This window comes from Hyperolius riggenbachi, chromosome 6 (genome assembly GCF_040937935.1).
Source record: "Hyperolius riggenbachi isolate aHypRig1 chromosome 6, aHypRig1.pri, whole genome shotgun sequence".
Classification (NCBI taxonomy): Eukaryota; Metazoa; Chordata; class Amphibia; order Anura; family Hyperoliidae; genus Hyperolius; species Hyperolius riggenbachi.
Window position 1 is genome coordinate 190,525,030 of NC_090651.1, and position 15,542 is coordinate 190,540,571.

Genomic DNA, 15,542 nt, shown 5'->3' on the forward strand with positions numbered 1-15,542 from the left:
TAAGGTGTTAATACGAACATAATAAAACTACAGATCAAATAATGTCAAATAACACGTTTTGGGGTAACCTGGAGGTGGAGATCTCTGTAAAGGGGTCATTAGTCATTGGGGGCGGGACAAGAGTGTGAAAGAGGGGCGGGGCAAGAGTGTGAAAAAGGGGTGGGGAAAGGGTGTGAAAAAGTGTTTAAAATTATATTTTACAATTGTATGCTATGACCACAATTACTATTAAGTCTTATATTCAATAAACACATAAACCTTTTAATGCTTTCTCAAAATTTCTTTGGTAGAAGGCATTTGCCTGCTTGTGCTTTGCCTGTCAGTCATGCTTAATATATGGTGGGGGCGGTAGTAGAGTACTTAGACATGTCACATCAAACTCAAAGTGACAGGTGCCCCGCCCCTTTTTCACACCCTTTCCCCGCCCCTTTTTCACGCCCTTTCCCCGCCCCTTTTTCACACCCTTTCCCCGCCCCTTTTTCACACCCTTCCCCGCCCCTTTTTCACACCCTTCCCCGCCCCTTTTTCACACCCTTTCCCCGCCCCTTTTTCACACCCTTCCCCGCCCCTTTTTCACACCCTTCCCCCGCCCCTTTTTCACACCCTTCCCCCGCCCCTTTTTCACACCCTTTCCCCGCCCCTTTGTCACACTCTTGCCCCAGCCCACACAGTGAAACACCGCCCCCACCATATATTAAGCATGACTGACAGGCAAAGCACAAGCAGGCAAATGCCTTCTACCAAAGAAATTTTGAGAAAGCATTATTATAATTTAAAAGCCGCCGGTTCTTATGGCGGTGTCGACAGCCTGCATAGAGTTGTTCGGAAGTATGGATTGAGCAGGAAAGCTGTCAAAAACTGGCTTAATAGACAAGACACATATACTTTATACAAGCCTGCTAAGAAGAAGATTAAAAGAAATAAAATTGTTGTCTCAGATATAGACACCCAATGGCAGGCGGACCTGGTGTCTATGATAGATTTTTCAAGTTACAACGACGGTGTGAAATATATTTTATCGGTCATAGATGTTTTATCTAAATATGCTTGGTGTGTTGGGCTGCGCAATAAAGCTGGGGGAACTGTGGCTAAGGCTTTTGAGTACATATTTCGCACTAGCGATCGAATACCCAGAAAACTAGAAACCGACAGAGGTCGAGAATTCATGAATAAACCTATGAAAAAGCTTTGTGCAGAGCGTGGAATAAAACATTTTTTTACAACAAACACAGTCAAGGCAGCCATCGTAGAACGTTTTAATCGCACTTTGAAAACCAAGCTGTGGCGCTATCTCAGACACCGAAATACATACCGATACATCGATAATTTACAAAACAGCTTAACAAGTTATAATAACACATACCACTCCTCTATACGATGCAAGCCGGCGTCCGTTACAAAAAACAATTCTTTGTTAATCTGGAAAAATCTGTACCAAGATTATACGTGTGTTAAAAAGATTAAGCCGGCGCTTGCAGTTGGTGACCACGTGAGAATTTCCTGTTATAAAAGTATATTTACAAAAGGTTATGAGCAAAGCTACACGGAAGAGATCTTTACAATACAAGTTATCAACACCAGAGGTCTCAGGCCTCTTTATAAGTTGAGAGATCTGGCTGGGGAAGTCATTGAGGGATCGTTCTATGATGATGAGCTACAAAAAGTGCCGCTTCATAAAAACAGAATTTATCGGATAGAAAAAATTATAAGAAAAAAACGAGTGAAGGGTAAAAATTTGTACCTAGTTAAGTGGCTCGGATACCCTGAAAAATTCAACGAGTGGATTCCGGAAAACCAGCTGCCCGAAATATAAAATATGCAGACGGATTCCTTTTTTATTACACTACCGTGCAATGCCTCATCAAAAATTTACCCAGAGAATACCATCTCAACCTATACAACTAAATTGGCTAAATCTGTGGACCTTCGTGGCGAGTGGGAAGTAGCAATCACCGAAATACAGTATCCGCATTCATGGTATACCTTTGAAGTGCCCGAGGGTATTTTTCACGCCGGGAAACGTGGAGAACCGTTAAGAGATTATTATGTTAGAGCCGGGTATTATCACACTATCGACGATCTTATCAAAGGAGTTAATCATAGACTCGAAAAAGCAAAGCTACCCCTGGACCAGATTAAATTGACCTATGATGAAGCGGAAAGAACTGTTAGCCTGTATAATTCAACCACACACTTTTTCATACCGGGTAAAAAATTGGGGCATATATTAGGTTTACCTGTACCAACACCTGATCAACTGAAACTTCTAAAAGCTGGGCACCATCCTTACTACCCACCAGAGCCGAGCCAAACACCCCAAAACACCAAAATATTCTACCCTGATATCAGAGCAGGATTTTATACACTCTTTGTGTACACAGATATAATAGAACATCAGCTAGTAGGGGATGCCTACGTTCAATTACTAAGGACCGTTGAAATCAGCGGGAAAGGTGGTGGGATAAGCACACAAAGATACAGCAGACCCGACTATATACCGCTCTGCAAGCACCACTTCGATTCAGTAACCATTTCAATTCAAACCGATCAAGGGAAACCTGTTAGGTTTAAGTACGGAAAATCCGTTGTGAGACTTCATTTCAGACAACGGCGCGTAACAGCGAATTGAAATGTTGTCGCAGAAGTTGTATGGAGACCCGAATATCTACACGCGATATTACCTGGCGCAAGCGGGCTATGGATTGGAAGGTTTCCAGGGAGAGGAATTTATGCATGGTTCGGGCCTAGCAGGTCTATTCAGAGGGTTATTCCGTAGGGTTGTTCCTCTGTTTAGAAAAGGCATTGAACTTGTAAAGCCGCATGTGAAAACCGCAGCCAGAAATATCGCCAAAGACGCTGTCGCAACAGTGTCAACGGCGGTGTTGGATAGAATAAACAGGCCAAAACAAGACCAGGACGGGTCAGGTGTTGTGTATATACGCAAAAAACAACGTAAACGAAAAAGACATATTGACAGCATAGTTCTTCCACCTTTTCTCAATAAAACCAATGGTCGCAAGAAGCGCAGAAGACAGAAATCACCAGCTCGTTCACCAGGCGACATCTTTTAATCGGCGACATGGCTTTTGTGCACGACTGCTCGACCGAGTATGCCAAATCAGAATTGGATATCTTTCAAATACCACCGACACAAACAAGTATTGAAAAATCTATTTATGTAGAAATACAACCTATCGCCGCAATAGCTGACGGCACCCCCTTGGAATTCTTTATATCCGGAAGCGGCGAATATTATTACGACTTAAATAATACCTTGCTACATATCACCTGCCGAATACTTAAAGCGGACAACACGCTCCTGCAAGATGGCGCTCGTGTAGCATTGGTTAATTACCCTATAGCCAGTCTTTTCAGTCAGCTAGATATATCACTCGGCGATCGATTAATATCTACAAGCGATAATCTGTATACCTACAGAGCCTATATAGAAACACTTCTAAACTATAACGCACAGACTTTGGCGACACAGTTTACAGCCGGTTTATTCTATAAGGATACAGCGGGACATTTTGATGACCGTGCGCTGGACGGTAACAATGCAGGCTTCATCAAAAGAGCGCAATTTACAACACGGTCCAGAAGCGTCGAACTAGTGGGTCCAATTTACGCCGATGTCTTTAATCAGCCAAAGCTGGTCCTGAATGGATTAGACCTGAAGATTAAACTCACCAGGAATAAAGACTCTTTTTGCCTTATGAGTGCCGAAGCTGAGGCGTTTAAAGTGCAGATACAAACAGCGTCGTTATATATTAAAAGGGTTCAAGTCTCACCAGCCGTGAGGATCGGTCACAGCCAGGCGCTGTTAACCGCTAACGCAAAGTACGCCATTGACCGGGCGTGTCTCAAAGTATACAGCATACCGGCCGGGGCACGAATTTCCAACCATGAAAATCTATTTCTCGGCAATATACCAAAAATCGTGATACTCGCTCTGGTAGGAAATGAAGAATTTTCTGGAAGTTACCAGAGGAATCCGTTGCGGTTCGGTCACTATAATGTAAATTATGCCTGCCTGTATTTAGACGGTCAACAGATACCTGCAAAACCTTTCCAGCCTAACTTTCAGGCAGAAGCCGCCATCCGAGAATACATGTCTTTGGTGCACATCACAGGCAAACAAAAAGCTGACAACGCACTATCGTTTGACAGGTCGGAATACATGAATGGTTACACCCTGTTCGCGTTTGACACAACGCCGGATCAAGAAGCGGGGTCAGGGCATTTTTCTCTAGTAAAAACGGGTAACCTGAGGGCAGAACTACGTTTTTCCGACCCCACCCCAACAACCCTGAACATGATTGTGTACTCTTTAAACGATAACGTTATTGAAATTAACCATAAAAGAGAAGTTCTATATGATTATTAACAATAATGAATAATTTTGAAATCGAGATCGCTGTGAAAGCCGATTCTTGCGCAAGACGAATCTTTAGAGGTGTAATACCGTGTGATTTTTTACCGACATATAAGATCGTTCAGAGACCCGCTGCGTATATTGTGAATACAGATCCTTCTTCGCGTCGGGGGCAGCACTGGATTTTAATAATGTTATTGAACGAGGATACATCACTTTTTTTTGACAGTTATGGACTGTCGCCAGATAATATCATCTTTCCTAAGGACTTCATACAGTTCTTAAACAGGAATTCTGACTGTATCACCTATAACAATAAACAGCTGCAGTCTACAGATAGCGCTGTGTGCGGGCATTACTGCGTTTATATGCTCCATCACCTAGCCAGAGGATATAAGCTAGAAGGGTTATTGAAAAAATTTGACAATTTTAAAACTAATGACGTTTTTGTACAAGCATTTGTGGGTCGTAGATTAAAAAGTAAAATGAACTGTTGTTACTACAATCAATCATGTGTTTGTTATGTTGACAACGTACAATAAATGTGTTTAAATGAACAGAATGCTATTTTGACAATGTACAATAAACTTGGTTAATAAAAAAAAAAAATGTAATTTCATCACATCTGAGGGTCTGTCTTTTGTTCTGTCATCAGCATCCCTCTACACATTGCAAAATGCACGATCAGGATTTTTAGATAACACCTCTTATCTACTCTGAGCTTATGGTTGGGAGTTGTTTTAAGTTATTAGAACACACACACAGGGTGTCGCTGTGAAAAAACACAATCCACAGCAAAATAGGCTGTCTATATACAGGTTGTGCAATACCCCACACGCAGCAAAAAGAAAGCACATGGCTTGTATTACACTCAGCAAAATATCACATGGGCACAATCTTTAAATTATATGTGATTACTAATAGAGAATAGCCTTTATTTCTTCAAAATTATATAACACACACCTAATTGAGTGAAATACACATCACTGCTGGAGGACCCACCCACCTCCAAGCAAGGTCCTTTATACCATTTGCCTACCTACACTAATTAGTTATGGGACAGCTGCTACACACTCTGCTAGGGAGATTTTAATTTCCCTCCTCCCCTCCACCTATTCACTCCTACCAGAGGGAGGAGGGTCTCTTCTGTCAGGGAATTATACTATTTTAAAAACCAGTATACATCATACCATAGCTGGTACATCATACCATAGCTGGGAATACATACATGAGTATACATCATACCATAGCTGGGGATACATACATGAGTATACATCATACTATAGCTGGGAATCGAACCCAGATCTCACTGTGTGGTGGGCACGTCACCCTAAGCACTGTACCACTACAGAAGTAAGTGAAGCTAGCCTAAAATTTAACATTTATGCTCAATGCAATAGAACCATTAGGTTGCTTAAAGGAGAACTGTAGTGAGAGGTATATGGAGGCTGCCATATTGATTTCCTTTTAAGCTATACCAGTTGCCTGGCAGCCCTGCTGATCTATTTGGCTGCAGTAGTGTGAATCACACCAGAAACAAGCATGCAGCTAATCTTGTCAGATCTTACAAAAATGTCAAACACCAGATCATACCATAGCTGGGAATCGAACCCAGATCTCACTGTGTGGTGGGCACGTCACCCTAAGCACTGTACCACTACAGAAGTAAGTGAAGCTAGCCTAAAATTTAACATTTATGCTCAATGCAATAGAACCATTAGGTTGCTTAAAGGAGAACTGTAGTGAGAGGTATATGGAGGCTGCCATATTGATTTCCTTTTAAGCTATACCAGTTGCCTGGCAGCCCTGCTGATCTATTTGGCTGCAGTAGTGTGAATCACACCAGAAACAAGCATGCAGCTAATCTTGTCAGATCTTACAAAAATGTCAAACACCAGATCATACCATAGCTGGGAATCGAACCCAGATCTCACTGTGTGGTGGGCACGTCACCCTAAGCACTGTACCACTACAGAAGTAAGTGAAGCTAGCCTAAAATTTAACATTTATGCTCAATGCAATAGAACCATTAGGTTGCTTAAGCAACCTAATGGTTCTATTGCATTGAGCATAAATGTAAAATTTTAGGCTAGCTTCACTTACTTCTGTAGTGGTACAGTGCTTAGGGTGACATGCCCACCACACAGTGAGATCTGGGTTTGATTCCCAGCTGATATATGATGTATACTCATGTATGTATTCCCAGCTATGGTATGATGTATACTGGTTTTTAAAATAGTATAATTCCCTGGCAGAAGAGACCCTCCTCCCTCCGGTAGAAGGGAGGTGGGAGGGTGCAATTAAAATCTCCCTAGCAGAGTGTGTACCAGCTGTCCCATAATTAATTAGTGTAGGCAGACAACTGAGTAAAATGGTATAAAGGACCTAGCTTGAAAGGAGGGTGGGTGGGTTCTCTAGCACTGAGAGCAGTGTTAGACAATAACATGTCTGCTGACAGTGATATGGAGGGTCAAAATTTTGCTCTAATAGAGCATTATGGGGCGAATCGAACTTCCGCAAAAGTTCGCCTGATGCAGGCGAACGCGAACCCCCAAAGTTCGCCTGGAACCGTTCGCAGGCGAACCGTTCGGCCCAACTCTATCACACATACAAGCAGCCATTTACACACAGATCATACACATGCACACACATACAAGCAGCCATTTACACACAGATCATACACATGCAAACACATACAAGCAGCCATTTACACACAGATCATGCACATGCACACACATACAAGCAGCCATTTACACACAGATCCATACACATGCACACACATACAAGCAGTCATTTACACACAGATCCATACACATGCACGCACATACAAGCAGCCATTTACACACAGATCATACACATGCACACACATACATGCAGCCATTTACACACAGCCATTTACACACAGATCCACACACACATGCACACACATACAAGCAGCCATTTACACACAGATCATACACATGCACACACACATACACATACAGCACACAATGCATACATAAAAGAAGCACCTCCGTCTCACTGCACTCTGTCACGCTGCTGTCTCCCATGCTTGTGTTTCTGTGTGCCTCTTTGCTTTTCTCCTAGCGTCCTCATTTTCCCAAGGGAGGTGGGGGGGGGAGCTGGACAGGCTTACATTCCCCCTGTTCCTCTCATCTGTGTTAACAGCTCAGCAGTGCACAGAGCTGGAGCTGTAATTTCTGAGCAGGATGAAAATGTAGATCAGGCTCCCAAGTCCAGCCTGATCTAAGAGTATATATATTTTCAGAAGTAGCAGCTTGTAAAAGTGATGTAACTATCTTTGCCCGTTCTTCAATATAATTGCATTTACTGGCCACAAGAGGGAGCCAAAACATTGTATATTAGTTTTATATGATTCTAGTCGTGAGAAAGTTACATTTGCCAGATACAAAAAGAACAGAGTAGCTTCACCCGGCTGAGACGTCGGGCGTGATGACATCATAACTCTACCCAATCACAGCGGCAATCTGCCACTGTGCAATAGAGATGGGAAGTTCGGATCTTTTCAATGATTCAGATGATTCGAATCGGATCATTGAAAAGATCCGGATCTTTGTTCCGAATCTCGGATCATTTTACTAGGGAAGCATTTAGTGAAATTACTAGCAGGACAGGACTTTCCCTGCGGTGGACAGAGAAGGGGAGGGGGGTGAACACACAGAGAAGGGGAGATGGTGGACAGAGATGGGCAGGAAGTGGACAGAGAAGGGAGGAGGGACGAGCAGAGAGCAGAAATGTTTATTTTCACACAATACTCACATGCTGCAATCATATGCTTTACATATATTTCACCTATTGTAACTCCGTGGTCAGCGCACAAGATGCGCGCTGACACAGCGGAAATCCTCCACAAGCGTGTAATTAGATAGTACCCAGGTTAGGTGCAATGCACCGGTAGAGGGCAATTTCCACCGGCAGATGGTGCTGTGGAGTGCAGATGAGCACAGCCTCTGCACGGCCACAGATGCCAGATGGGAATTGTACAGATAAAGGCAAAGTAGGGCACGATAGCCCTCCAAAAAAAAGAGCACAGAGACAGACTAAAGGTGTGTTCCCCAATCTAGTCGCCACCCAGTGATGGCGAACACACATTCGCAGAAACAAAGCGGGAACGCAATCGCAAGAGATGCGATTGCCAGAAGTGACAGAAGGCAGAACAGAACAGAGCACGAGAGTAGCAAAGGCACAGAAAACAACAATGAGAAGATAAAGAAAATAACAAACGCTAGCTAAACGCAAACACTGCACTCATTCGAAACAGCGAATGCGTTTCTGCACGATCACCGCGCGTTAGGCGCCCAGTGATAAGCGTGCCACCCTAACTGACCAATGACACACAAACACGAAATAGAGAACGTGAACGCTTGCTAAGCGGTTACCTCACCGAACCTACAGCAAGCGTTCGTACAAGACAAGACAGAGGGGAGGAGCGGCCAGCAGCAACCGCAGTGGCCTACACTCCCAGACAGAGTTCAGAAGGAACCACCGCTGCTACCGCTAGAGCGAATGCGATCCAGACAGAAACAGATGGGGCTACCAGTAGCAACCGCTGCTCTGGCTAGCACCCCTAAGGCAGAATACAGAAGGAGGCACTGCCACTACCACTAGGGCAAGTGCAATCCAGACAGATGGAGCAGCCAGTAGCAACCGCAGCTCTGGCCTACACTCCCAGACAGACAGAATGATCTCCTGTCGACCGCCGCTGGTGACAGGACAATCGCAGCAGAGAGACAACACAGGCAAAACAGATAGTGCAACCTGACTGCACTAGTGCAGTCCCAAGGAATTACTCTAAGATAAACTTTAGCAAAGTTTATCAGTAACAAACCATGAAGATGACCAGCAAGGGATTCTGGGAGAACATGGTATTTATACTGCCAGCCTTCAAAGAAGGCAGCTAGGCAATCTGCATAACAAATATATGCAAATTCCTCAGCAGCAGAGCAGGTCTGAAACTTACAAAGTAAAGACAGGTCTCTTTTCCAGAGACCTGCAGCCCTCAAACTTAAGGAATGGTCAAACAGCTGTCTGTCTGTGCAGACAGCTGAGTGGATCATTACAGTACCCCCCCCCCCCCCCCCCTCTAGGGACGGATTCCAGACGTCTCTTAAAACTGATGTTTCCAGAAAAATGTAACTGAAGACTCATGAAGGTCGCGTCAGCCTGACAAGGCCCAATTCCAGAGTCAGTCCTCCCGAAACCGACCTCATCGGAAGCAGAAGCCACGAAACATGCCCATCAGTACTACAAGTCTCAGCGTAACACCCATCAGAACTGTGAATGCCAGAGAAGAACCCATCGACACCCTCCAAGCAATACCCACCACCTTCCAGAGACCGTCCAAAAATACCAAACCTGCCACAATACCTGTTCGAAGTGTCCCTTTCAACACAAAAGCCACTGTTGATCCTATCCAGGGTTCCAAGCAAAATTTCTCCCGGAATCTCCCAGAACCCTTTGAAGCTCCGCAGAGATCCCAAGAGGCCAGAACGCTCACCAGGCTCACATGGAGAACTACCAAGAACCATTATGAAACCTATGATTATTCTGGATTCAGAATTACCAGGACACCCATCAAGATCAGGACTTTCAGGGATTACTTCTGGGCATGCAGGCAGGCAGACAATATCAGAACATGTCTCCACCGAGGAAGCATCTGAGCATGCTGGTAACCGAGGCACACTTGGGCTTTCTGGGTCACAGAGCACATCGGGGTACACTAGCACAGGAGAAACTTCAGGACATGTCGGGGAACTGCCAACCTCAGAGTCCGACACGACAAGACCAAAACCAGGACCAGGCAGAGAATCATCACGAGTAGTGTTCACAGGTACTGGTCTTTCAAAAGAAGTCTTGGACTCAGACTTAGAAGTTTCTGTGACTGTAGTTGCATCCAACAAAAACTTATCATTGACTACACATGACTGAAGCTCCACGAGAGCTGCAAAGGTAGTCAGCATAATGGCAATGCCTACTGAAGTGGGCAATACCTCACACGGATCTGGGGGGCAGGAGGCATCTCCTAAAAGTTCTGCACCCTTTGGGAGGAACTTGGAAACCTCCAAAACATCCAACAAGACCTCAGAAGTGTCATTTCCAAGTTTTCTGAGAAGGATTCTGAACTATCCATGTTACAGGGCCGAACATTAAATACCTTCTGCGGACAGGGCAGATGTCCCAGGAATGGTTCTACCATCTGCTGAGACTGAATTTTATCATCAAGACAAGGATACACAGGAATATCTAGTGAAACTAGCTCTGATTCTCTGAGTTTCGTTTCACTGCAGGCAGAATCCTCCATAGCAGTCAAACCAGACTGCAATTCTAAAATAGCAGAGAAACAGGTGAGAATAGTAGCAATACCTAGACGAGCCTCTAGGGTCACTGCAGGAGAGGCAATATTGACTCATCCAGAGTACAGGGTGGAAAATCATTACTTTCCTCAGTATCAGATTCGCAAAACCAAAGTGCTGTCTCACTCTTAGACTCGGCTAACCATGTCGAATCCGAGAAGACAGAACGCAAAATTTGCGAATGCAAGATCGCTTTAGGTTGCAAAACTGACGCTTCCAAAGTGCAAGCCTCCGCAATCTGTGGAGCAGACTGCAAGGTGTTCAAAAAGTTACTTTTGGGGGGGCGTTTCCGCCTAGCTATCATGCTGGACGTGTGAGACAGGAGCTCTGTGAAGTGTCCCTGCATTAAGCAGCATAAAAGCAAGCCAATCCACCGTTTCCTCCCCAGAACAGTGAAGAAGGATGACGGAATCCCCGATGGAGATGGAGCTGTCTTTAAAAAGAAAAAAAAAGAACTTGCAGCTGAATAAGCTACCAGAGATCTTTGCCGGAATACAAGCGCGGGCCTCCAGCAAAGATGGCGCCGGCACGACCTCACTGACAGGAGCTCCGACAAAAGGTACGGAAACCCTTTCATCAGCAGACATAGCCCAGCTCACCTCTGACCCAGCGGGTGATTCATCTTCCGAATCCGGCACCCCCTCATCTAGAAGCCCTGTCAAAACCAAGATGAAGCTGTCTCCCTCAAACGAACAGGCAGTCCCAGCGGCCATCTTAGCCTCTCCTCCCCACGAACAGCTCATAACGCTGGAGCACATTCCAGCTTCAGATCAAGGCATCACACAAGCTTATCTAAAAGAGATGCTGGTATCCCTCAAAACGTCCCTCTCAGCTGACATGTTACTGAGCTCCAACAGCCTCCAGCAATCCGTCAGCCTGCTAGGAGACAGAGTAGCAACAGTGGAAAATAGCGTTGCTCTGCTCACTAAAGAACATAACACTGCAGTTGACTGCTGGGAGCAGCAACAACAAGATATAAGCTGGCTAAAAATGAAGTTAGCAGACCAAGAAGATAGGAACAGAAGGTGCAACTTTAAATTTAGAGGAATAGATGAATCTATCCAACAGCAGCAGCTGAAAGATTATATCGAGAAACTGATCCACATCACTTTACCTCAATCAGCAGCAATAGAAAGATGCATAGAAAGAGCCCACAGGCTCCCTAAACCCCAGCACCTCCCAGATAACATACCAAGGGATGTCATCTACAATTTTCAGTTTTTCCACACAAAAGAGAATCTGCTTCATTTTGTGAAACAAAAAGGCGCATTACCAGATCCCTATGCCAGCATTACTTTATTTTCTGATCTTTCCCAAGCCACTCTAACTAAAAGAAGATCCATGATACAGATCACCAAAGCTCTGAGAGAGCACAACATCCCCTACCACTGGGGCTTCCCCACGAAATTACTTATCCAAAAGGGCGATAAGGTTTTTGCTATCCACGCCACAGAAGATGGTCTCAAACTCCTGACTTCCTGGGGCATAAAACCTAAAGAAGACCATTCAAAACCCCAACGCTCCACCTATGCAGCTAAAGTAAGACAGGACTGGCACAAAGTTCCTTAAAGGGCACCTCAGGCTCGAACTCTACCTGTTACCATCTATGAGAAGGGCAACATTACTAGTTGGGATTACCACCTGTTGCCCCTCCCCCCACCGTGGAGAGACTTTTCTCATCCTAACACTACTATGGATCTCTCCAGTCATAAACTTTAAGCTGTTTATACTACTAGTTCTCACCACACTTTCTCACCTGACTTTCAGCATGATAATGTGGCAAAGATGGTCCTTCCCTTCCCCATCTCCCCCTCCCCTGGAGTCACCCTGGAACATCCCGGGAAAGCAACAACACAACATCAGACAAAAGACCGACCTCGACACTCACCTCAACTATAGTGATTATGGTTAACTTAACCTCCATCAATGTTAAGGGGCTCAACACCCCTTTGAAACGCCACACCATGTGGAGAGAAGCAACCAGACTCAAAACAGACATTCTCTTCATACAAGAGACTCACTTCATGGATGGAAACTCCCCCCCCATGTTCTAATCCAAACTTCCCACTAATAATTTCTAACAACTTCTCAAAGAAAAAAAGAGGAGTCCTGGTTGCCTTTCATAAAGACTTACCAATTACAATCCACTCATCAGAGAAAGACAATCAAGGACGATATTTGTTAATTTCCTGCAGCATTAACCAAACCCCATGTACACTGTTGAATCTCTATGCTCCAAATTCAGGCCAATACAAATTTATTAAAAAACTGCTCTCTAAAGTTATGAAGGACAACCACCCTGGTCTTATAATTGGTGGAGATTTTAATATGCTAATAGACCCCTCTATAGACACTACCTCACTTGCCTCCAATAAGTCAACCCTGAACCTTTCATCCCTCTTAGCTCAATGGGACCTCTTCGACACCTGGAGAACCACCCACGGATCAGAAAAAGATTATACCTTTTTCTCTCAGGTCCACCATGTATACACTAGAATCGATCTATTCTTAGTCAACAGGTGGTCATTACCAAAAGTGTCTAAAACATCTATCCAATCTATTACGTGGTCAGACCACGCTCCTATAACTTTACACATAGACCTCACATCTCCCAAATCCTCTAGACCACCCTGGAGACTTAATACCTCACTACTTCAGTCTGAAAGGAACAAAAAAACTGATATTAGAAGGTATACAAGATTACTATGCATTTAATAGTGGGACGGAAATTGGAGAGGCAACTACTTGGCTGGCCTTTAAAGCCGTCATCAGAGGCCTACTGATTAAACTAGGCGCCCAGGCAAAAAAACTAAAAGAAATTAATCTAAACTCTCTACTATCCAAAATTAGGGAATTAGAAGCATCACACAAAATTTCTCCTACCCTAGCTAAAGAACGAATACTATTTAAGCTAAGACAAGACCTCAGAACTACATTAGCAAAGGAATATGACTTCAGACTAACAAGATTAAAAATGTCTTATTATCATCAGAGCAACAAAGCCAGTCCTCTTCTGGCTAAACTTATTCAACAGAAAGAAGCAAAAAGCAGAATAGCTAAGCTAGTTCACCCGTTCACCAAGAAACAACTATACGATCCACAAAAAATTGCGGATGCATTTAGCGACTACTACCAGTCTTTATACAACTTAAAAGATGATAAAAATACGTTCCAACCTTCCACTGAAGCTATATCAAACTTCTTAAAAGAAATTAAGGTGCCATCCATCACACCAGAACAGCAAGCAGACATTAACTCCCCCTTTAAGGTCCCGGAAGTCCTAAATGTCATCCTTAAATCTAAATCTAACAAAGCCCCTGGCCCGGATGGCTTTGCTAATGAATTCTACAAGACATATGCCACTCAATTAGCCCCAGAACTAACCTCCCTATTCAACACATTTTCCACCTCTGGATATATTCCCCAGGAGTTCACAAGAGCCACAATTACAGTCATCCCTAAATCGGGGAAGGATACTACAAGCCCCTCCAATTTCCGTCCTATCTCATTATTAAACTGTGATATTAAACTCTACTCTAAATTATTAGCTAACAGATTACTGGATATACTACCTAATTTACTATCTTTAGATCAGGTGGGTTTCACCAAGGGCAGACAAGCAGCTGATGGAACAAGAAGAATTTTGAACATACTTCACTCGTTGGACTCTGACCGAAGGCCTTCTCTGCTTCTAACTTTGGATGCAGAGAAGGCCTTTGACAGGGTCCATTGGGGTTTCCTGAGGGAAGTACTAACCAAATTTGGGTTCTCTGGGAGGTTTCATCGAGCTACTATGGCCCTTTATGATTCCCCCGAAGCCAACGTGAAGGTATGTGGATTTCTGTCTAAACCCTTTGCAATAACTAATGGGACGAGGCAGGGTTGCCCGCTATCCCCCCTAATCTTCGTACTAGTCATGGAGACCTTAGCAGAAAGAATCCGAAGTAACACTGGAATACAAGGAATTCAGATGGGTCACCTAAATCCTAAAATAAGCTTATTTGCGGACGATGTCCTTATATCAATAACGAATCCCTTTTCCTCTTTACACCAAGTTTCACTCACCCTGAAAGAATTCTCCCAGGCCTCCTTCTACAAAATTAATGAGTCTAAGTCCTCACTTCTAGGAATAGCCATTCCAGAAGCCATAAAAAAACAAATTACTACCGCTTTCCCTTTCCCTTGGGCTAACAAAAGTATAACTTACCTTGGGGTAGACATTCCAACCTCAATAAAAGAAGTATACTCAACTAATTTCCCAGGTCTATTATCTAAAGTTAAATCAGATCTTACCCACCTAGCCAAATTTGAATTCTCAATCTCAGGGAAAATCGCGGCATATAAAATGACCGTATTCCCTAAAATCCTCTACTTCTTTAGAACCCTTCCTATAAACTTACCCTCTAGCTTCTTTAAAGACCTAAACAAACTGGTCTCTGACTTTATTTGGAAAACAAAAAACGCAGACTCTCCTTCTCCACCCTAACCACACCAGCCAAAATGGGTGGCTTTGGCCTTCCAAACCCACTATTCTACTACTATGCATCACTAATAGAAATGTCCCAATATTGGAATCCCAAAGCACCCCCAAAATATTGGGTGTCTCAGGAGCAACTATATACCAAATCCTCCTTATTGGACTTAATAACCCTCCAGAGATTCAATATCCCAATACTAACTATAAAACATCCTATAATTACAGCCACTCTTACAGCATGGAAATTTGCTCTAGGCTCCTCCCCAGACACACGGAAGAACAACCACACCAATACCCCTATCACAGTTTTTAAAGC

At 43.9% G+C, this 15,542-nt stretch overlaps 1 protein-coding gene across 1 annotated transcript; it reads left to right on the top strand.

The window, feature by feature from the left end:
• Nucleotides 1–3,079: 3,079 nt before the first annotated feature.
• LOC137522107 (uncharacterized protein F54H12.2-like) lies at nt 3,080–4,387 on the top strand. Its single transcript, XM_068242134.1, has one exon. The coding sequence runs from the start codon at nt 3,080–3,082 to the stop codon at nt 4,385–4,387; it is 1,308 nt and encodes a 435-aa protein (XP_068098235.1).
• Nucleotides 4,388–15,542: the final 11,155 nt, after the last annotated feature.

Bases quoted from the DNA above. Each gene is read 5' to 3' on its own strand.
- LOC137522107 (XM_068242134.1), top strand. From the start codon at position 3,080: ATGGCTTTTGTGCACGACTGCTCGACCGAGTATGCCAAATCAGAATTG.